This window comes from Peromyscus leucopus, chromosome 1, assembly GCF_004664715.2.
Source record: "Peromyscus leucopus breed LL Stock chromosome 1, UCI_PerLeu_2.1, whole genome shotgun sequence".
NCBI classification, from domain to species: Eukaryota; Metazoa; Chordata; class Mammalia; order Rodentia; family Cricetidae; genus Peromyscus; species Peromyscus leucopus.
This window is the reverse complement of record NC_051063.1, coordinates 70,189,527-70,213,121: the sequence shown is the minus strand read 5'-3', so window position 1 is coordinate 70,213,121 and position 23,595 is coordinate 70,189,527. Positions and strand designations below refer to the sequence as shown.

The following is a 23,595-nucleotide window of genomic DNA, read 5'->3' as shown; positions in this document are numbered from 1 at the left end:
ACATGATATTGTCATGAATTTTAGTGTAAGGAAAACTTGAATTCATATGTATTGTTTTTGAAGAAGTGATTGTGCTCCATGTTTTACTCTTAAACAACCACTTGGCAGAAGAGGCATGGCTTCCCATCTTTTCTCTCTCCTTGATGTGTTTTGGAAGGGAAGTGATCAGTCTTGTACAGGCTCTCAAGAGAGGCCGAGAGTTAGGGCCCTAACCCAGGCAGGAGAATCTGCCGGAGTGTGTTTCATCACTTGGCAGTGGCCTTACGACACACACAGGACAAGCTTTCAAAGCTCTTGGTTAGGAGGAAAATTAGAAAGTCACACTATTAGATGATCCAGGCAATTTCAAAGCAGATGTTGAGAAGGTGTGACTTCTAGGCCATGACTCAGTCACAAAGAGCAACTCTCTCTCTCTCTCTCTCTCTCTCTCTCTCTCTCTCTCTCTCTCTCTCTCTCTCTCCTCTCCTCTCCTCTCCTCTCCCTCTCCTTCTCCCTCTGTGTGTGTGTGAGAGAGAAAGAGACAGAGAGAGAGAGAGAGACAGAGACAGAGACAGAGAGACAGAGAGACAGAGACAGAGACAGAGATTTGGCCACATGGCCCCAAAGATCTGCATCATAATTAACAACCAAACACTGACTAGTGTTGACATCAATAGGACAGTACTGGAATTTTCCAGCTCAATGTGGAGAATAGAAGGGAATTATGGTCAGCTTGAACATGAACATAGTCTTCCTTTCTGTAGTGCTGAGAATGGAACCCAGGGCCATGTGTGTGCTATGCAAAAGTTTTAGAATTGTGCTGTATCTCTAGCCCTAAATTCTTTCTTTTAAAAGTATTAATCCATCTCAGCATTTCTTCATCAGTGATTGATGTGGGAGGGCCCAGCCCACTATGAGCAGTGCATCCCTAGGCAGGTGGGCCTGGCCTGTGTAAGAAAGCAGGCTGAGCGAAGCAGGGGAGCAAGCCAGTAAGTAGCACTCCTCCATGTCTCTGAGTCAGTTCCTGCCTCTAGGTTTCTGCCTTGAACTCCTGCCCTGGCTCCTCTTGATGATGAACTGTTTGCCAAATTAACTCTTTCCTTCCCAAGTTGGTTTTGTCACAGCAACAGAAACCAAACCAGAATAGCATCCTTTATCTTGGGAGACTAGGGCCAGGGATCCCTAGATGAGCTGTAGATTTTAACTAAATGTGGAGTTAAATAAAACACATTTTTTTTTTTGAGAAAAAAAAAAACAGACATATTTACCATTTAACTCTGCTATAAGAAAATATTTATAAGACATGGCAGGTGAGCTCTCCTGTGGGGCAGACCTCCAAAGCAAAGGAGGAAATGAGAGCTCTGGGGTGCCCAGCTTAGGCGCTTCAAGATTTGCATGTGTGAAGTGCATGGCTTTACATGGAAGCTTCATTTTGGCTTCTGGACAAAGGGCTCAACATCAGGACTCCCATTGTGGGCCAACAGAAGCATCAAACGAGCCAACCAGTTGCACAGACCCTGGCATATTGATGTTAACCACTGTGTGCAGAGTTCTTCGCCCTCTGGTTTGAATCGCTTCATTATGCAAACATGACTTCTAATTTTTATTTCTATTTCACACTGCTGACATTTTTTTTTCAGTTAAAACATCTGTACTAGCTTGTTATATTTCAAAGTACTTCCTCCTGACCTTCAGGGGGCTACATGGCATGATAGTCTGGATCCCCTCCCCAACTTTCAAATCGAGGTAGACTGTCATACTCTTCCCTGATACCGCAAACTTACAAATTGTTGAAGACTATAGAACTATAGTTACTTTAAAATGTACATATATATTCTATAGTTTCCTGTAAAATTCCTAATCACTTGTGGTTGGATTTTTCAGTATCCATTAACTCAACATTTGATTAAAGAAAACAAACCACAAACCTATCTCTAGCAGGCCAGCAATCGTGTTTTATAGTCCAACACCTTTTGCTGACCAGTCTAGAAGTCACAAACATATGTTACCTTGGTGAAGTCCAACTTCCTCTCTGTAACATCAGACTGGAGACTTTTAAGGGCGATTTGATCATTTGTACTATAGCACGTGTCCAGTAATCCTAGGCAAAAGGAGATGACACGGCTACTTTTAGTACACCAAAGGATAAAATAGAATGCACAACTTCAGTTTTACTATCAAATTTAATGTCCCCCACTCACACAATATAGCAGCCAAGAGCAGCTCCAGCATATTACAAGCTGTGACAAAATCTGTGTCCTCTCTTCACTGTTCCAGTCACTTCTGCTCTCAGAGCTCATTATTATTGATTCGGGTACAAAAGTCCTTCCCCCTACAGTTGTTTCTATTCTTCAGATTCAGTAAGTGGTTGGCCAGATGTGGCTCTAATCATGTTTCCATTGTCTCAAGTTTACAGTCAGAGAGAGAGAAAACCACATTTCTACATTTCCCGCCACCTCTAGCATCGAGTCATAAATACAGAAATTTGGCCAATTTCTCAATGCAACCATAACTAGAGGGACAGTGGGGGACCAGGCACTGGCTGTCTAGCCACTTTAGAGAGTGTGAAGATATTTTGGGGATGACATAAGGAGCTTCTGCTGTAGAGACAACCGAGGCTGTGGTAAGGACTGGATGTAGATAAGGACAGATACATAAACAAAACTTCTCTTGGCTTAAGCTTCCTGATGGGTGTAACTCACCCTGCCTGACTCCTAGAACTCCAGGCAGAGGTGCTTTTGGGAAAAGCATCTTTGGATGGAAGCAAGGAGCTTCTTAAAGCTAAGCTGTGTCCTGAGGCAGAACTGAGCCAAGTTTGGCTGAGGGTTCACAGTGACAGCAGTGGACCCTGAGATCTCTCACAGTAATATTGCCAGGATGTTCCTACGGAAATGTGAGTCAGGCGTAGGAAAAGCTGGCAAGAATAGCCAGAGACTAGTCTCTTCAGACCAGAGGCAAAACTTTGTCTCTCTAAACCACATTCTTTAGAATGTGACTTTTCAAAACACTACAGTGGATGATGCTGGTCCTAGAGATTAAAAATGTCAAAAAAAAAAAAAAAAAAACCAGGCTCTCTAAACTTAATATGCTATGTCAGAATTCTAGAATATGATAGAATTAGGGTAGGGGTGAGGACTCCATCTCCAGTACCATAAAAAGGATTCCCTGCTTGTTTAGATAAAGGTTAAAGCATTTTTTGGAGAAAATCATATACCACAGTACTGTCAAGTTTGGCAGATTTGTGAAGGGGCCAGGATTTGACTCTGGGGGTTTTCAAGGGTCACCTCTAACCCACTCAAATCCTACCTCCATTACATCCTGTCTTTGAGTGACAGTGAACTTCCATCACATTCTGACTTGGGCTGTGACTCCATCTATGACTGTCACTGAATGACAGAGGGTCATTCAAGGTGACATGCACTGATTACTTTCTGTGAAGCACTACTATCAGACCTGAAGGGCCTGGTGTTCCTGTAAAATGTTGATGCTTCACGATGATCTGACAGCAATGAAGACAGAGGTCACCTGGCCTGCTTATGTAACATGGCATGGGAGTGAGGACTTAGAATCAGCACAGTCCTGGGAACCATATGGGTTCTAGACTGACCCTAGCTGACCCTCAGTGAATTAGCTGTGGACCCTGTCTTTGCCCATAAATGCAGACAATGGTATCTCCTACAGAAACACAGGCCTTGCCCTCGCTGCCCCGGGAGATCCTCATTAAAGCACTTGGGTAAAGATGGAGTACCAGGTAAATATGCCATAAATGGCAGAGGGTGCCATTGTTACAGCCCAAGGTCTTGCCAAAGTTCAGCATCACTAATGTGGTAGTACCAGTGGTGAGGCAGCCACTAAAATTGGACCACAGAGTCCCAGGGCTTGGGTCCCAGCTCTGGGTACATGGATAGGTTTGAACACATTGCCTGGCATACCCTGGTTCCTCCCTGTGTGGTGGAGAATATGGAGGTAGCTACTTCACAGGGTTACTAGGAACATTTGAGTGACAGAACTAAATTGATGCAATGTGCAGAACGTAATATCATATCATAATAAGCACGTTTCTAGTGGGGAAAAGGGAAGGCTTCTAGGATTGGGAAGCATGAGTGATTGAGTAAGTATAAGCTTCCTATGCCTGCTGTAAAAAATGGCCATAAGATGAATGAATCCTCTACAGTTGTGGAAGTCAAGTCCAACACTGGGATAAAATAAAATGAGCAGCCAAGCGTTGCTTTCTGAGGATGCTGGGCAGTGGGGATTACTGTCCTTGACCCCAGGATTTCTTGCTGCTACATACTGTCCATATTCCTTAACCTGAGCCCGCCTCCCTCCAGACTCTGTGCTGGCTGCTGCCCCTTCTCAGTGTTTTCCTTGAACAAGGGTTCCTGGACTAGAGTGAGCCCACCTGGACAATCCAAGGTACTGTCTTCATCTCAAGGATGGATCAGAACATGCACACACTTTGGGGTATCCTATTTCCTGTACCACAATAATTGGGAAGATTCAGGTAGAGAGACTGGGGAGCCTTCAAATATGCATACTAAGTCTATGTAACAACACAGAAAAACACAAGAACACATTATGGAAAAGAACCAAAAGCCTATGGAACATGTGACTGTGACATGAATACAGTGTATGAGGCAATCCACAAAGACAGTAAAGTGACTCATAAAGAAATGGCCTTAGGTGGAAAGAACTGGCCTAGGTTGTGGGGCCTGACCAACTGAAGGATTCATACCCAGTTAGGTTTTTTCGTCTCAAGACTCACAGTTGAGGTATCAATTGTAGTCATGTGACTGCACACAACTTTTATTGCCTCACTGCTTCTGTTTTCTCTAACTACAAAGTCAGAATAGGGGGCTGATGCTGCTGAGCCCTCATAGTCCCCTTTGCTGGACTGCTACTCCATCCCTTTGCTGGTAGGAACTTGCTGTCAATAATGCTTCACCATATAGTGGACCATAACTACTGTGATTATCATATAAAAGACCAAGACAGAACATTGACAAAAGGCCAAACTTGACCTTGGACAACACCTTTGCTCAGGTCCCTTTCTGCTGAGTACCCCTTACTTGCCTGTGGATCATCTCTTAGAGAGTGCTCTATTTATTCTCGAGTGCCCTCAACCTCTGTCTCCGCACTTTGGGGAAAAAGCTATGATGGCTAACCATGCCTCAATTCTATCCCAGAGCAGAGTCTCTTCAAGTGTGCCCCTCCAGCAAAGGGCCAGCATTAGAGGAATTGATAAGGAACATCTGTTCTGGGGGTACCACCCCCAGATCCACCTATGAGGATCCTATTGGGGAGCTTAGACTTCCATCCATGCTTCAGCCAGTTTTCCAGCACACTTGAGGTAGCTCAAGTACAACATGGTCTTAGACTAACAACATCCCTTATAGATGATAAGTCTGATGACCCAGAAGGGAACCATGATGTTTTGATTTAAAAATGACCCTGTGACTTGCAAAGATCTGTGCCCCACCTCTGTGTATGGGGATAAAACAAGGCTTCAATTAGTATAAGCCTACTGCAACCATCAGCCAGCTGATATTTATGATGCAGCTAGTTAAAATCATCCAATGATCTACAGTCATCTTTGTGGATACATGGTATTCAGTGGTCTGGTCCTTTGTGATCAGGCAGTTTGTCTACTCACTAACTCACTAGCATATGCCAGGAGGTGATCTCTCCTGAGTCTGTTGGAAGAATCACACTTGTATCTCAACTCAGCCTGAGCCACATACCCAAAGCTGTTCTACCACTTGATCTCTCTCCAAGGGGCCACAGCAGGCTGAGCCAATACCAACAAACTAAGCCATCCTGCCAATGAGACAGGCTCTGGGCTGAGGAGCAGAGGTGGGAGGGATGTCCTCCCCTCCAACGGACATCAAGGCAATGTTATGGACTTGTTGTCATGGGCCTCAAAATGCCACAGGAAGCTCTTCCAGTTGAGAGGACAAGGGAAAGTTTAGGATACAAGAAGTGACCTCACCAGGTATGGCATGCCTTAGTGACTTTCCTTATTGCTGTGGCAAAATAATGACAAAAGGAACTAAGGAAGGTTTGTTCTGGCTCATAGTCATAAGTTACTGTCTATCATGGTGCATCAGGGAGAGGGATCCTAGCTGGGGAAGGGCTGGCCACAGTGAGACATGCTGTCCACCGTCGGAAAACAGAGATTAATGCTGGTGGCTCAGCTCACTTTCTCCTTTGCCTCTTTTTATTGAGTCTAGAGCCCCAGGCCATGGGATGGTGCTGCCCATGTTCAGGGGGTCCTCCCACCTCAGTTAAATCTCTCTGGAAACACTTTCACAAACACGTCCAAAGGTGTGTCTCCTAGGTGATTCTGAATTAGGTCAAGATGGCTAGGAAGATTATCATAGGAGAATGGACACAAAAAAATGGGAATGGGTGAGGGAAAAGCTTCACAACCAAGCAGAAGACAAAAGGAAGAGGGAAAGCGGAGCAAGGTGAAGAACAGAGACAAGAGCTAGTCACACTCTGATAACTCACAGGATGTACATACAGAATAATAAATTCCCACACGTTGTCCAACACCACTTGAGGTGTCCCTACACACAGCCGACAAGAGCCATTGTGTATAGCTTAATGAATCAATCCATCAATGTCACATGCAAACAGGGGAGTGTATGGGTCCTGGGTGTGTGCCTGAGTGCACTTCCTTTTATATCTCAGCCATGGTGTCACAGGCAAGGTGCACTCAGACCCCTCTCCCTGTCCTGGTGGATTTTGTAGAAGAGCATTTCTAATCTGACAGAAACCATGGCTTACTCTGTCTCCTTTCACTGTTTTAAAACACATTTCATAGAGAAAAACCACTTTGAAGATTTAGATTTCACTGTCTCTGTGGGATTTAACCTCAGTTAAGCTTCTAGAGGTTTCCATTTGGGACTTCTAGAACAATGTGGCCTTGGCCTTTTGTTTACTTTTCTGGGTTCTCTCCTTGATGCCTTCTGTTCACCTCTGCTTCGTAACACACCCACCTGGAACAATCTAGTCAGGGGGTCCAGATCCCCTTCATGAGTACCACCTTTAAGCTCAGCTGCTCTAAGTCATCCCTGACTCAGCCTTTCCCAAAAGGCTATCAATTAACCTCCCTAGAGTTCGCCACTGCATCCCTCTGCCTACGTTCTTGGTGAGCAGTCATACCCACATCTACCTACAGTACAAATAGAAGCATTACCTTTTGCATCCCTGCCTTCTCTCACTCCTAGGATCCTCCCCAAAGGCAAAGCTGGTCTTGTGGAAAGGCTCCTCTCCATGGCACCAGTATATTTTTCCTGTGCTCCCTGGTCTTGGCAAGCTAACTCCTGGACCAGTGGCCACCAACCAAAGCTCCTGGCGAGCTTGGCTAAAACCCCTGAACACCACCAGCAGTGACTTCATACAGAGGCTCCATGGCTTAGAAAATATGACATTGGAGTGCACATGTATGGGCACCCAGAGGCTCAAAGAGAACCAGGACAGGAACCCTTGAAATAAGACTACTTCACACCCTGGATGTGGGTACCATGAATTTCTTCACAGTCTTGTACTGTCCCACAACTTGATTACATGTACTGCCTCCCAGCCTTTCCTTGGGACAACTCCTAACCCCTTACCTCTGACACAGTTCAAAGTCACCTCCTCTCAGAAGGACTCTGACATGCACCTATCTGCACATCCAAGGCTGTGTTGGAGTCTACACAGGTTGTCCATAAATGGCATAACAGATTGATATAAACCGTGAGGCTCACAGCAACAATAATTTATTCTCTTATAGCACTGAGGCTGGAAACTAAGGTGACTGTAGGAAACTGAGGAAAACTGTGCTTCCACTGATGGCTGCTGGGGATGGTCCTTCCTGTGACTTCCAGACTCTGGACGTTGCTGGAGTCCATTCGTTTTCTTGACTTGTAGCCACCTGGCTCAGGCCTCTGCCCCCATCTTCCCACAGCCATCTTTCTCTAAATCCTTTTGCCCTTGTAAAGATACTAGGTCTAGGGACTACCCTAATTCAGTGTGATTTCCCCTTAACACAGCCATATCTTCAGAGACTCTGCTTTTCAATAAGGTTATGCTTAAGCCATCAAGGGTTAGGCTTGACACATCTTTCAGGGGGAAACAAGTCAACTTGCAGCCTGTCCCAGACAAATGTGTATCAGGCACACATCCTCCTGTGCCTGATAATCAGTTTGACTCCAGCTAACATCACATCTCTTCCTGGAACTTGGTTTCAATGATGTCTGGTCAGTTGAAGACACCAAGTATACATCAGACAAGCATAACATTTATACTCTGATAACTGTGGAGGGGGAAAAACAGAACATACCTTCCCTAGACAGTTTGATCATGTCCCACTGATGCTTAAAAGCCATCTTACTTCATTTCAGAGACCATCTAATGATGAAGATGTGCTTTGCCAAATCAAGGAACATAGCCACAGTTTGTATCTGTTGCTACTCTCAGAATGAGTCAGTTCCACCCTGGTCTGGCTGATGAAATCATTGGAATGTTTACCTAGCAACCAGGTGGTGTATAGCCACTTCAAGGCCACTTCTTGTCACCACTAATTTGGGGTTAACATCTGAGACTCATTTGACAAGTACAATGAGTTTCATATGAATTGTTTAAAAGCTTCCTACAGGGAACAGTTAGACCCAAGGAAAAAACCTTTAAGTACCATCCAGAGCCAGAAGATTTCTTCCCAACCTGCCTTTACTTTCTTGTGTTTCATTTGCTGTGACAATGTCAGTTACTTACTAAAGCAGTGAGTCGGTCAGTGTAAAAGTTCCTCAGGAGGTCTGCAGAGATGTCTCAGAGGTTAAGAGCATGGACCACTTTTGCAGCTGAACAAAGCTGAGTTCTTAGCACCCACACTAGGTCAATGACAACCACTGGTAAATCTAGCTTGAGGGCACCTAATGCCCTCTCCTGGACTCTGTGGAGACCTGCACTCACATGTACACAGACTTGTACAGATACGTATAATTTTTAAAAATAAAAATAAATCATTTTTAAAGTTCCTTTAGACTAAATATACTCAGCTAACATCACAATGTTAATTTAATCTACTTATTGATAGTTTTTTATAAGTTAATCTAGCTCAAATTCAGGAATATGACATTCCATCTATTGTAATAGCTTTATGGTTGGCTTTATACAATCAAATAAACTATCTTTGACCCTAAGATATAAAGAAGATTATCTTGTGATTTAGATGTGAGTCAATTTAAAGTGGCTTCTACAGTTATTCCCCCTTTTCTAGCAAGGGGAGTAGTCCAAGACCCAACTAGAGTCTTGCAGATGGTATCAATTATCTACATACTGTGCCTTTCCTGTACTAAGTGACCTATGACAAATGCATTGAAAAATCAGAGAGAATACTAGATTGGCAACAGTAACCAATGACAAAGCATGAAAAATCAAAATAATATGCTGTAGTAAAACTTTGTGGTGTGTGTGTGTGTGTGTGTGTGTGTGTGTGTGTGTGTGTGTGCAGGTGGAGGCTAGAAGACAGTCTTCATTATAAATCCTTGGGTACTATTTATACTGTTTTTTTTTTTGTTGTTGGCTTTATTTTTTTGTTTGTTTGGCTTTTTTTTTTCCATTGGCTTAGAACTTACCAAGTAGGCTAGGTTGACCAGCCAATAATCCCCATAGATCTGCCTGTTTCTACCTTCTCAGTGTTGGGATTACAAATATGCACCATCATGCTGGGATGTGTGTGTGTGTGTGTGTGTGTTGTATATGCCCATGTGTGTACTGGTACATATGTGTATGTGTATTGTCAGAGCCCAAAGGAGGGTTCTCTATCACTCTCTACCTTATTCTTTTTTTGTTTTGTTTTGTTTTGTTTTTGTTTTGCAGAGACAGGGGGTTTTTCTGTGTAACAGTCCTGGCTGTCCTGGAACTCCCTCTGTAGACCAGGCTGGTCTCAAACTCATAGAGATCCATCTGACTCTGCCTCCCAAGTGCTAAGATTGAAAGGCGTGCGCCACCACTGCCTGCCTACTTTATTCTTTTGAGGTAGAGTCTCTAGCTGAACCTGGATCTGGTCATTTTCCAGCTAGACTAGCAGCTGGCAAGGCCCAGAGATCCTCCTTCCTCTAACCTCCTTAGCACTGGGGTTACGGACTTGCAAGCGACAATGCCCAGCTTGTTACCTGGGTGCTAGGATCTGAACTCCAGTCCTCACACTGCTCAATAAGAGCTCAGTCTACTGAGTCCTCTCTCCAGCCCTAACTCTGGATTCTTTCTTTCTTTTTTTTTTTTTTCAAATGTAGATTCTGGGGAATCAAACGCAGGTCCTCAGGCTTGTGCTGTAGGCACTTTACCCATCAAGCTATCTCCTCAGCACACACAATCCAACTTCTAAAACATGAATTGTTTCCTTTTGTAGTTTGCCACTTGATATTCTCAGACTACGGATGGTTACAGGAAACAAACCATAACAGTGAACGCACAGGTAAGGATTGTGGCTAACCACATAGAGATGTGCTGTTTAAACTGGGATAGGAGCTAGTAACACACTACAGAAGTTACTGAACTGAAAACCCTGGGCTGAGATGGCCCTGCCACACATGAATCACTACTCAAGCATGAGATGCAATGGCTAAGGCCAAAGGGGAGATCTGGCCAGCTGCATAATTCGGAACCTTCAATGAAACGGATCATTTGGGATGGTGACAGCTTTATGCTCTGGGATGAGGCATCCACAGCGTGGTCATTATCTAGATGAGCAGTGCCTTTGTAAGCGGTTGGGCAATGTGAATGTCACTGGCTGAACCCGAGGTGTGTCACCATCAGGTCACAATGGCTGAATTGGATGGAGGGCTGACCTCGAGGCAGATGTTGGCTAGGCACCGTCCATATAATTAGTCAATTATGGAGTAAAACAAAGACATTTTAAAAGCCTGTGGATTTTTTCAGTCCCAGGGAATCTAATTGAGCAAGACCCCCAGAGTGTGAGGCACAGTTTCTTGGAAATCTGATGCAGTGGCTCTGTTGCTAAGTGGCAGGAATGTGAGTCTCCTCTGGGGGGGGGGGGCAAAACAAGGGCACTATCCTCAACTGTGAAGACCACCCGACATGATAGGCATGTACAAATCCCACATTCATAGTGAGGTTTGCTCACATGACAGCATCAGCACCACCACCCCTAGCCTTGGTAGAGTACAGTACCAGAAGAACATAGACACACAGCACTCAGAAGTCCCTGTCCCTGAAGAGTCCATAGCCTAATGGGGAGGGGGAGGTGACATGGAGATCTTTGCCTCTTAAGGGTGTAAAGATCTGTTGTAAACATACACAATGTAACATTTCCCATCTCTTTCATTTTAAAGCATGAGATTTGGTGGCACTAAGAGCAGTCAGGCTGCTACACAACAGTTACTCCATCTAGCTCCTAGAACTTCCCATCTTGCAGAACTGAAGCCATCCTTACACAATACCAACGCTCTGTTGACACTCCTCCAGGCTCTGGCACCTAGCCTCCTGCCTTTATGAGTCCCCAGCATTAGGAACGGCATCTGAGTTGAACACAGAAGCAACATTGTTGACTGGTATGTTTCATATAATATAATATCCTCGGGATTATATATGTGTTCGAATTCCCTGTCCATTTGAAGGCCGAGTAGCATCCTGTTGTACAGATAGATGGCAATCTGCCTATCTATTCATTTATTAGCTAGCACTTGAGATGCCTCTGCATTTTGGCTGCTTGAGTAATGCTGAATACAGTGGATGCACAAATATCTGGGCCGTGGCTTCTCATCCTTTCTTGCAGTTTCTGCTTTGCCTTTCATTCTGTGGCTCTGTCTTGACCTTATGTGATAGTCTCTTAGGTAGACTGCAGTTCTTTCATACATGGAGATTAGGGAGCTATCTCGAGCATCATTCCTCAGACTTTAACCAGCTTTAGTTTCTGACAGTGTCCTTGGCCTATAAGTCACTACAGAAGGTAGGCTGGCTGGCCAGCCAGCTTAAGGGAACTGCCTGCCTTTGCCTCCCCAGCATTGGGATGAATTCATGTACAACTGTGCCCAGCTTTTTTTATGTTGGTTCTTGGGGGTTGAACTCAGGTCTTTTAATCATCTCAGCCCTACAGTATTTACTTGGAAAATCTGTAGGGGAGAGAGGCAGATACACAGACCATATAAGCAGCCACATGAAAATCACCATTTTTAACGAGTTATCTTTCCCTCCTAGGCTACTGCTTGCATGGAGTGAGGGGGAAATGGGAGGTAGGATCATGGTTAAGGTCCTGATCAGTGGTGACAGATGGCTGCAACTGAACATGGGCAAATAGTGTCATGTGGCTCACACTCTTTCAAAGTGGATTTGGAAAAGAAAAGGAAGGAGAGACTTCTCTTTTCCTGAGTAGTCTACAGAGTTAGTGGGTAGAGCCCAGTCAGGCAAATCAGGGCCCAGGTGTGGGTACTAAACATCCCGCCATTCCACAGGAACCTAAGTGGAGAGCCATGCCTCATATCATAGGAAGACTTGATGGAAGAAGATGGAAGGAGAGACTCTTGTCTTTATTCCTCTGGCTCTAGGAGGGCACAGCATGGTCATCTGGGAAGAATGCAGGCAGGCTGCAGGGACACTAGGTTCCAGACCCCATTCAGCTGTAGCCTAAGCCTAAGCCCTCACGAGGGCTCAGTGCACCATTTTCTCATGGAGTCCTGTCCTACCATGGCTGGGACATGAAGTGTTGAGGACATGTGAGCCAAGGTGTATGGGAGAGGGCAGCAGTCTCCGCTTGAACTTTGTCCTTTCAGTAAAAAGAAACTGGCCTAGTTTGCATTGGGCTTCTCATGCTATACTTTCTTCTTCATCAAGCTTGCCAAACATTAATCATTATTATACCCTATTGAAGTCATTCAGCCATTTGATTTCAGGGGAAACCATTATTCAGGTGGGTAGCTGCAAAAAAGTAGGGACAATGGTGACCAAGCAGAGGAAGCTCCTCTGCAGCTTCAGCCCAGGTGACATCCAGCCTGTAAGGGGAACCCAGTTGCCCAGGTCATTAGGCATAGGCATGTAGTTTTCTAGAGGATGAGCAAGGGTTCAAGGCTAGAGGATGACCAAACATGGGGACAGAAAATGGGACAGTTTTGAAACTTCTTCAAAAGAGGACCAGAGATGGCCTAAGCCCATCTGCCAAGTATGCACTCCAGGGACATCAGAGGAACCTGTCAACTCAGGTTCATTAGAGAAATAAGATGCAAAAATATTCTCATAAGATGTCAGGGTGGAGCAGTGTGACACTTGGGTATGGGACTCGTGGCTTCTTGTTGTTAGTCTGTTTGGCTGAATTGGCCAGAGCAGCAAGCCTGGTTCCCAGAGCCCACTGAGCTGATTACAGGCTCCGCCAAGAGCTGGACAAATGAGGCTGGTGCTGTGTCTGAAAGCCCCACGTGGTAAGTCTGTCATTAGAAGAGCCATTAGCTGCACACAGCACATCAAGCGGCTGGGGTGGAGAGTGGGGAGAGGCACCATCGCTGGGCTGGATCTGAGAGCCCAACAGGAGAGGAAAAGCCCAGGCTTGGAGAGACCTGCCCCCACTCCTGCCATTAGCTGGATCCCTGCATAGAAGGCGAAGGAGCCTCTGCAGGACTCTCTAACAGCTTATCAGCCATGCTGAACAATTAGAGTGAGGTTGCTCTCACCTGGAAGGCTTGCCCCTTGAGTTCTCAGGCTTTTCGTCACGGTTGAACGCAGCCACAGCTCTCAGTGGTCCCTGTCCTCTCTACCCTGCCCTCCTGCTTAAAATAAACCTCATGCTAGGACAAGAATCACAGAAACTGCCCCTGGAGGTGAGAAGCACATAAGAATCCAAAGCCTCCAGAGACATTCTCCTACCCACTTATACTTCAACACAAAGAAGGAAATGGTGGCCCCGAGATAGGCAGGGCTCCCCCCCTAAAGCCTCAGGCAGGAAGCAGCAGAATCAGTCTCACTCAGTCAAGCCTGATGATGTCACTCAGTCAATGACATCAAGTCTATTAGCTTTAAGGGTCAACTTGACACAATCCAGAATCATCTGGAAAGTCTTAGTGAGAAATTATCTAGACCAAGCTGGCTTGTGGGCATGTCTGCAAAGGATGGCCTTGGTCTTGATTGCTAGTTGATGTAGACCTAGCCCACTGTGGGTGGCATCATTCTCTAGGCAGGGGGTCCTGAACTCTACAGGACAGTAGAAAGCTAGATGAAAGCAGCAGTGAGTAGGCAGCGTGTTGGCTTCATTCCCGATGCCCCTGACCATAGATATGACATGACTAGCTGAAGCTTTGAGTTTCTACCCCGACTTTTCCAAAATGATTGACTGTAACCAGAAATTAGGCTAAACAAATCCTTTCCTCCCCTAAGTCACCTTTGCTCAGGATATTGTATCACAGCAATAGAAATGAAACTAGAAACGGAGGCCTGGATCTTCGCCATCCCGGTTGTTCTCTAACCACACCGCTTCCTGCTGAGCTGAGCTATGCCTGCTCCTCCCATCACCAGATGATTAACTGTATGTTTAAAACAACAGTTTTGTGGAGTACAACTTAGTTTCCTTAAAGCTTCCATCTTGAAAGCCAGGCGGTGGTGGCGCACGCCTTTAATCCCAGCACTCGGGAGGCAGAGGCAGGTGGATCTCTGTGAGTTCGAGGCCAGCCTGGGCTACCAAGTGAGCTCCAGGAAAGGCCCAAAGCTACACAGAGAAACCCTGTCTCGAAAAAACAAAAAACAAAACAAAACAAAACAAAAACAAAAACAAAAACAAACAAACAAAAGCTTCCATCTTGAACAGGCCAAGCACAGTTCAGTGTCTCCAGGACACCTCTATCCCCTCCCAAAGCAGCCCCAGACCCATTAGCAGTTATTTCCCATGGCCCCGTCACCCCAGCCCTTGTTATACACTAACCCGCCTTTGCTCTCTGGCTAGCCTATCCTGGATGCTCCGTTAAATGGGATGATGGGATATGTGACTTTCTTGTTTGCCTTTCTTTCACTTAGCCTCATTTATACAGTTGCCTCATGTTGTACCACATGCTGGGACTTTATTTATTTTCATAGCTGGGTAATACTATGTTACATGGAGAGGCCGCATGTGAGCTGATATCCATTCATCAGCTGATGGACATTTAGGCTGACCCAGACTACTGTGAACATTTGTGTACAGATTTTCATGCAGCTGTGTGCCCACATATACTGAAATGCTGAGGTGTATTGTCACTCTGTGTTTACATTTTGAAGAATTGCCAAACTAATTGCTTTCCAAAGTGACTGAATCATCTTCTGTCATGGGTGATAGCATAGGCAGGTTCCATTTTTTGTTTGTTTGTTTGTTTGTTTCTACTGTTGTTGTTTTTCCATCCTTGCCAACACCTATTATTGTCACCTTCTTCCTTATAGCTACCCAAATGCATGTGAACTGATAGCCCATTGTGGTTGCATTTCTTTGATAGCTGACAACATTGAGCATCTTCTCATGTGCTTAATTCCCCCCGCCCCCCAGTCATGTATTCCTGGGAAGGGAAATGACAGCAGTGGACAGTCAAAGATGGGGCTTGCTGTGAAATATTCCTTTACACTGTGTGAATATATGTTGCTGAGACTGGTTTAATAAAGAAGCTGACTGGTCAATAGCTGAACAAAATAAGGTAAAGTGGAAAAGCCAGAGTAGGAGAATGCTGGGAAGAAGAAGGGTGGAGTCTGGAGTTGCCAGCTACATGCAGAACAAGTTGGACCCACAAAATGGGATAGAGGTAAAAGCGATGAGCCTCAGGGGCAGTACATAGATTAATAGAAATGGATTAAGTTGTAAGAGCTAGTTAGTAACAAGCCTGAGCTATTGGTTGAGCATTTGAAATTAATATTAAGCCTCTTTGTGGTTATTTTGGAGCTGGCATTTGGGACAAGAGAACTCCACATACAGGGCCTGGTATTGTAAATGAGGCTGAGGAAATACCACAAATGTGGGCTTGCATCCTGCACAGCTTCTGAAGTTTTCAACCTAGACAAGTCACCTTCCTTCCCTGTGCCTCAGCTTCCCTATCTACAAAGGAAGCATTATGCTTTCTATTTTACTGGATTATTATGAGTGCCGAGAAAGGTTGAGGAGTGGAGGCCCTTAGCATACTGCCTGCTGGTGGAAGCATCAGTTGAATTTCATTTCTTTACCTCCACAGTAAGCATTACTGCAGCATCCACCATGATGAGGTGCTGGCCTGGGTACTGAGGTCACAGTGATGGACACAGCAGACAGAAAAATCTCTGCCCTCCTGGAGCTTATGTGAGCTCTAACATTCTCAAAAGAGTTAATGAGGCTAGTTATTATTATAATTCAACGGTTTTACTCTTGATTGCAAAATAAGTACCAGTTCATCAGAAAGCAGAGGACAAGACAAAGGGAGTTTCACTAATGAACTTGAACTTTAGTGAGAGCCCAAGCCTTAGCTTCATTAATTGTAGCTCTCTGTCAGCTCCAGGTGTGGCCTTGCCTTCCTCTCTGAGCCTGAAAGGGAAGAGGCCCAAGAAGCCACTTGGCGTAGGTCCACTTGTTATCATGGCTGTAAAAAGTACACACACACACACACACACACACACACACACTTACACATGCACAAGGGTGGGAGGAGTATTTAGCATCTCTAGATATCTATACAAAGGAGTCCTGAAACACTTTCCAAGTTAGGAGTGATTTAGAGGCATAAAATGATAGGATACAAAAATCAAATGAAAAAAGTTGTGTGGGGAGCAAAGGGCAAGGGAAATGGCTCAAGCTGCTTGGGAGGCACAGCAGAGCTAAGTGGGGGCTTGGATATGGAGGATGGTAGGGTGGGGCCTTGGGACTTGCAGCAGGGCTAGGTGGGGGCTTGGGACATACGCAGCGGGGCTAGGTGAAGCTACTAAAGGAAGAAGAAAACCTGACCACACAAAGAGTGCCCCTAGGACTGGTAGCCAATGAGGTCTCAAGGCCAGATTGCTTTGCTCAGAAGTTGGAAAGCCAAGATAGAAACATGTCCCATGGACCAACACTCACTGCCAGTTCCACTTAAGGCCACTTCTGAGACCTTTGCAAGCCTCTGAACTTCTCCAGTTTCCCTTACCTGCCCAGCAATTCTGACCTAACCAGGTACTTGGATGCCAGGTCTTTCCAGAACATTCCATTAGGACAGCTTTTCAACATGAGCTGCAGCTGATTTCCAGGGTCCCTGTGGGACTCTCTGCAGTCTGATGACTGTAATCTCTATGTGTGTGGGAGGGTGAGAGTGTGGCACAGGGGATATCAAGGAACCAATAAGGCTGCATTTGCAGAAAGACAGATGAGAAACAGCCATGGGCTTGTCCTATCAAATGGTGAATTCTATAAAAGTGAGGGGAAATGAAGCGTATTACTAGAGAAAAAACAACACCAAACTGGCAGAAAAGGACAGAAACCACAAAAGACAACATGAGACACGTGGAAATGTAGAAAATAACAAGCAGGCATAGCATATTAGTAGATATTAGCAATAAAAACAGTGAATGGCAGTAAGTGATGACAAAATAATCCATATTATTTTGAAAACTCAAATAGCATCCCTATTGCTTACCAAACCCATCAATCAACTGCTGATAAACTAAAAAATGTGAAAGTAAACATTTCTTTTCCAAAGCCAGGAATGGTGGTATATGCCTGACACCACAACACTAGGGAGGTAGAGTAGGAAGATAAAAGCCTAGCTCAAAATAAAAAAAATAATAAAAATACAGAATAGTTAATACTTTTGTCACCCTGGATAGGAAAGGATGTCTTTAGAAAGATCTCAAAGAAAATACTATTAAATAAAAGTTGAATAAAGCCAACTATTTTGAATAATTTCTCATCACTAAGCAATCCCATGTAGAGAGAGGCTAAATCATAGATTAGAAAAACAATATTGAAACTCATATAACATATGAAAGTTTAGCATCAAAATTAATTTTTAAAATCTTCTGAAAATTAATCTGGGGAAAGCCAATGGGAAAAGTGATGAAATCAAAACAGATCTTTCTCAAAGGAGACATGGTCCTTAAGCAACTCAAAAGATAGGCAGCATCTATAGGCTCTGTAGTGGCGCCTCCTTTCTCATCCCTGACAGTGGCTCTTGTTATATTTTAAAACATTTTTTTTCTGATAAAGTTCTATTGATTTTTTTTGAAGAACTAGCCTTTAGCGTTCTTGTAAATTTTTTTATATTTTATTGATTTCTGTTATTATTTTGATTTGCTTTTGTTACCTATGCCCACGTTTGTATCTCAAGTTTATTCACTTTTACTATTTGGCAGCTGAATAAATATCTCATGATCTATTTATAAATTCTCTTGTCAAGAAACATTTTTGGTTTTTTTTTTTCCTTTTCATTTTTTAAAAAAAAAATCATTTTCAGTTGTTACCACTGGGGAGGAAGATGCTATTGGCTGAGGCCAAGAATGCCCCTAACCATCATATTCTACACAAAGTAGACAGCTATAACAAGGGATTAGTTGGCCAGAATATCAATAGTTCTCAAAGTAGGAACCCTGACACAGACACAAAAATCCTATGAGATTTGCAAAGACAATTCAACAATCCTTACACAGGACTAATTCATCCTGACCAAGTAAACTTCCTTACAGGCATAGAGTTCACTGGGGAAAGGCTCACCTGAACCCTTTCCTCTCACACTTCACAGATATTAATCTGGGACAAATCACAGACCAACATCTTTTAGAATACAACATGGCAGAACTCTTTGTGAATCAGGAGTCAGTGAAACTGTCTTATATAAGACCCAGGAAACAGCAATAAACTAGGGGCGGGGAATGTAAATTGAACTTCAGTAAAGCTATTACCTTCTGTTCACAAGGAGATATAATAAAAATGAAAAGGCTGCTACAGACAGGAATGAAATACTGCAATATATAATTCTATCAAAGGATGGATATCCAGGATATTTAATTGACAAGGCCATTCAAATTATTAACAAAAGTACAACTAGCTCAATGTAAAATGGAGGTACCAAACATCTGCTTGTCTTCCCTGGGTTGGCAACAAGTTCCCTTTCTCTGGATGTTGCTAGGCAGCTGGGAGTGACATATAAACTTGGGCCATCTCACCCAGGGCATCAAATTACTGGGTCCTCTACAACTTTGTTATGGAGGAAGGACTATGTCTGGCTCCTTCCATATCTATCCCCTCAGGCCTCCCATTCCCTACCTTGACCTATGGCTTAATTTCTGTATCCATATGATGGATTACTTTATCATGACCTCTGTGTTACTTAGTTTTTTGTCAACTTGACACAAACTAGAATGATCCGAGAAGTGGGAATCTCAATTGAGTAGATGCCCCCATCCTATTGGGCTGTAGGCAAGTATGTGATGCATTTTCTTGGTTGACAGTTGATGCAGAAGGGCCTAGTCTACTGTGAAGAGTTCCAGCACTGGGAAGATGGTTATGGGTATATAAGAAAGCAAACTGAGCAAGCTATGGAATAGAGCCATTAAGCAACATTCTTCCATGGTCTCTGGTCTCTGCTTCAGTTCCTGCCTCCAGGTTCCTGCCTCTAGTTTCTGCCTTGGCTTCCCTTGATGATGGGCTATCTAACCCATAAGTCAAACAAACCATTTCTTCCCACTTTGCTTTTGTTCATGGTATTTATCACAGAAATAGAAGCCAAACTCAGAGGACCTTCAATGCTCAGTTTTTGCATTTTCATTGTAAACACAATTTTCCCTGAGGGCACAGAAGCTAGGAGCTGAAGCTGCCCTCCATCAATTGGTAGCAATTCCAACTGCATCTTTATCCCTTTCCCCATCACTGCTCTTGGCTCTAGAAACCTCACTGAAAGCAACCTTAAGCCCTCTCTCTAGGATTTAGCATGGGTACTTCCCTGGACCTGCTCAAAGAAGAGTCACCCCAATTCAACTCCCAGTCAGTGAAGTCTGGACTCAGCTTCCTCTGAGTGAGCATGAAGCAAATGCTTCTGTCATGTTAACCTCACCCAACTCCCAACTGTGGAAGTGTGGGGTTCACACTTAGCTTCACAGACAATGTACTTAATCTCCTCCTAGTCAGGCTACATACTTTAGCCCTGCACACTGAAGGCCAAAAATGACAGCTTTTCTAAGTCCATAGACATTAGCCAACTCAGAGAAATCTACCCTACCATTTAAGGATTGGTTCAGGTTCTTCCAAGGAGCTTTTGCCCCAACATCAACTATTTCAGTTGTTCCATGCTTCTGTCCCCATGTCACACTGCAGCAGCTACATAGTTGCCTCTCTGGATGCACTGCAGCCCCCTCCCTTTGGCAGGAGTCACTGGTCCTGGGCTCGAGGAGGTAAGGCTACCAGGAATTGGGTTCAACACAGGCCTACCACCAGCTATGACTTCAGCATCCTGGCCCTGTCAATGCCCCTCTTCTTCTGTAAATGAGAAAATGACTCCCATTCCCTTTCTGGAGTTGATTACTGCCTGGAAAGTTCTTAGCACAAGTGCCTGCCACATTGCAGAAGCTAAGGAGCAGCAGCTGCCAACAGGGATAAGAGCTAATTAAATGTTTGCTGAGCTGGGCTGAATGACAAGCTCTGGGTCTCCAGTGAGAGACTCAGTCCAGAGTGTTCAGATAGCATCTTTCCTAGGAGACCCAGACCCTGTGGGTACTGGAACAAGCTTGCAGCAGAAGCTGCATAAAGGAGATGGAGAAGGCATGCCAGAGCCTACTGTGAGAGGCATGAGCCTGCTGTTTCTCCATCCTTCTACCCTCTTGTGCAATGACTAGTGCTTGCCAGCTTGAGGCTCATGGAGGCCTCTTGCTTTGTTTTGCCTTGTTTTACTGGGGAGATGTCAGCACAGATGGGGCATCAAGGAAACACTAAAGCATGGGTACTCAACCTGTGAGCCATGACCCCTTCGGGGACTGAATGACCCTTCCACCACGGTTGCCTAAGACCATCTGCATAGACATTTACATCATGATTCATAATAGTAGAAGAATTATAGTTATGAAGTAGCAACGGAAATAATTTTATGGTTGGGGGGTCACCACAGCATGAGAAACTATATTAAAGAGTCACAGCATCAGAAAAGTTGAGAACCAGTGGACTAAAGAAATGATGCACTCAAGTCCAATTAGTTTATTGGACTTACTTATAAAGAATGGGTGAGGGGTTACTTACAGAAGTGTGGGTGGCCCCAAAGCAACCATAGTTTCAAAATCCTGAACCCTAGCATAGATGATGTATTAATTACTTTTCTGTTGCTGAGATATAAAACACCATGACCGAGGCAACTTATAGACGAAAGAGTTTATATGGGTTTATAGTTCTAAGAAGTTTAAAATTCATGGTGGCGCATATATATATATTTTCCAGTTGGAAGTCAACATGGAGAAATCATAGCTATCTCCTAACTAGGCAGCAGCAGCACATTTTCATCACCCTTAGCCTGCAGGCCTTTCCCTCCTGAACCTCCTCATTAGGGAACACAGCATGAATATCAGTGAATCATAAAGCCCGGAAAACCAGGGCTGCCCCAGAACACCTGCCACAAGAGGCATGGGTACTCAGATCCTTGCCCGTGGCTGCTCTTACCCAGAAACAAGCTGAGCCAGGCACTGTGGGTCCCTGAGGTTGTGACAGTGGCGCAGAACCTTGGCTTGTACCCACAGTTTGCTCCAGCTCTGAGCAGGACCATGGGGTCACAGGAGCACCACAGCCAATAGCAGTACTTTGTTACCCATTTCCCAGAGGGCTCTGTGGTGAGCACTGTGCAGGGGCCCTCCTCAATCTGGAAACAATCTCTTCTATTCTTGGATACAAACATCCTTCCTCTAGATGTGGGCACAGGTGGATGGGGAAGGGGTCTTTCTCATACCACACAGCATAAAAAAGTATCCACTGGCAAGCCTCACTCAGTCTCAGCCCTGGTCTTGGTGCTGCTAAGACTTCAAGGGAAGGTCAGGATGCCCTGCTTCCCTGAGTATGCGAGCACTGTGAAGGAGCTGACCTGCACTATCATCTCCATAGTCCTTATTTCTGTGGGACCCCATTTTAAAGAAGAGGAACCAGGGATGGTAGTATACAAAGTATAGCACTTAGAGCTAGGGCCAGGAGGAGCAGGAGTTCAGGGCTATCCTTGGCTACATAGCAGCCATAGAAGTCAGTGTGCACTACACGTGACTATCTCAAAACAAACAAACAAAAAGCACAACCACCAAAAAGATCTGGTATAATGGTGCAAACCTTCAATCCCAGCACTGAGGAGGTAAGGCTGGGTGAAGCTAGCCTGCTCTATGTATTGAGTTCCAGTCCAGCTCATGCTACACAGAGAAATTCTATCTTAAAAAGAAAGGAAAACAAACAAAGCATGAATTAAACTCAATTAAATGTAAAAAAGGGAAGCTGAGACTCAGGGCAGCTGGAGGAAAGGAATTCAAGCCAGACCCAGGGTCTCCAAATGTGTTCACAGCCCCTCCAAGCTAAGCCGACTTCACTGAAACAAAGCACTTTCATCCTGTCCTTCCAACCTAAGACCAGGGATGAAGTTCAGCTGTGTGCTCACCAACCAGATGCTCTTGAGTCATCCACAACCCTGTCTGACTCTGATTAAAAAAAAAAAATGTCCCCCACTCAAAAGTCCCCTGAAAATCCCACAGGTGAGGGGCCCAGCCAGGCTCAGAGGTTCAGGGGTCATTGCTCACAAGAGCTTTGTGTCTCTCCCAAAACATAAGGCCACAGAGGGTTGGATTAGGCAATTCTACCATTCCCTTGGCCAGGCCTAGGGCCACAGGTACATTGAGATTTAACAAACACAGGAGAGTAAAAATCCTGAGGCCTGAAAGTGAGGTCAGCACTTATCTTCTTTCCCAACTCAGATAAGAAGTAATTGCTTTTTTATCACTTGCACATAGAATTTGAAAGAAGGAAGGTGGCTTGATATCACACCTACGCTGTGCAGCTCATAGATCCTCAAGGGCCACTTCTTCTGAGGACCCTGAGTCAAGTCTCCCAGATGTTCTAACACAATTTAATGAGAAAAACAGCCAAGGTCTGGCAAAGAAGTTCAGCCAGTCCCGTCCAACAGGAGGGCTTCCTGTAGCTGATAGCACACATGGAAAAGACGTTGTAAACGGTCATCAATGGTCCCAAGGTAGCTTTTACCTAAAGAGAGATGTTTGGACAAGGGGGCAGGGCACTTCCCAGGGAAGGTAAATGCTGTTGCTTAGAAACCTGGAAATCCCCTCAGTCCCGGCTCCATGGGTTACCTGGCCCACGAAAATGGAACATATCCCACAGATGGAGCGCCTCCTTAGATGTCAACCCTGTGGTGCACAAGGAGCCCAGAGGCCTCTGATCCCAGCTTCACAGATCATTCTCTTGCAAGATTTAGAGCCCCAGGTTCCTACCACTTTCAAGTTTCCCTACAGTTTGGTTCAACAGCTGCTAACTCCTTCCTGTCTATGGTTCTTTGATTTCTCCTCGACATAGATTGCACTCTTTCATACGAACTTGATTCCCCAGGCTGTGGCATCTTCCTGAAAAAAAAAAAATTGACATTCATCATGTTTATTGACTGTTGTTGTGGGTTGAACTGTGTGCTCTCAAAACCCTTGTGTTCAAAT

General features: G+C 44.7%; 1 protein-coding gene across 4 annotated transcripts in view; it reads right to left on the bottom strand.

The window, feature by feature from the left end:
* C1H10orf90 (chromosome 1 C10orf90 homolog) overlaps positions 1–23,595 on the bottom strand; it is a 230,394-nt gene that overhangs the window by 80,182 nt on the left and 126,617 nt on the right. For all 4 annotated transcript variants that reach the window (XM_028868928.2, XM_028868909.2, XM_028868920.2 and 1 more), the window contains one exon: positions 1,989–2,080. In XM_028868928.2, coding sequence (XP_028724761.1) covers positions 1,989–2,080 — 92 coding nt within the window. The remainder of the gene's footprint in view (positions 1–1,988; positions 2,081–23,595) is intronic.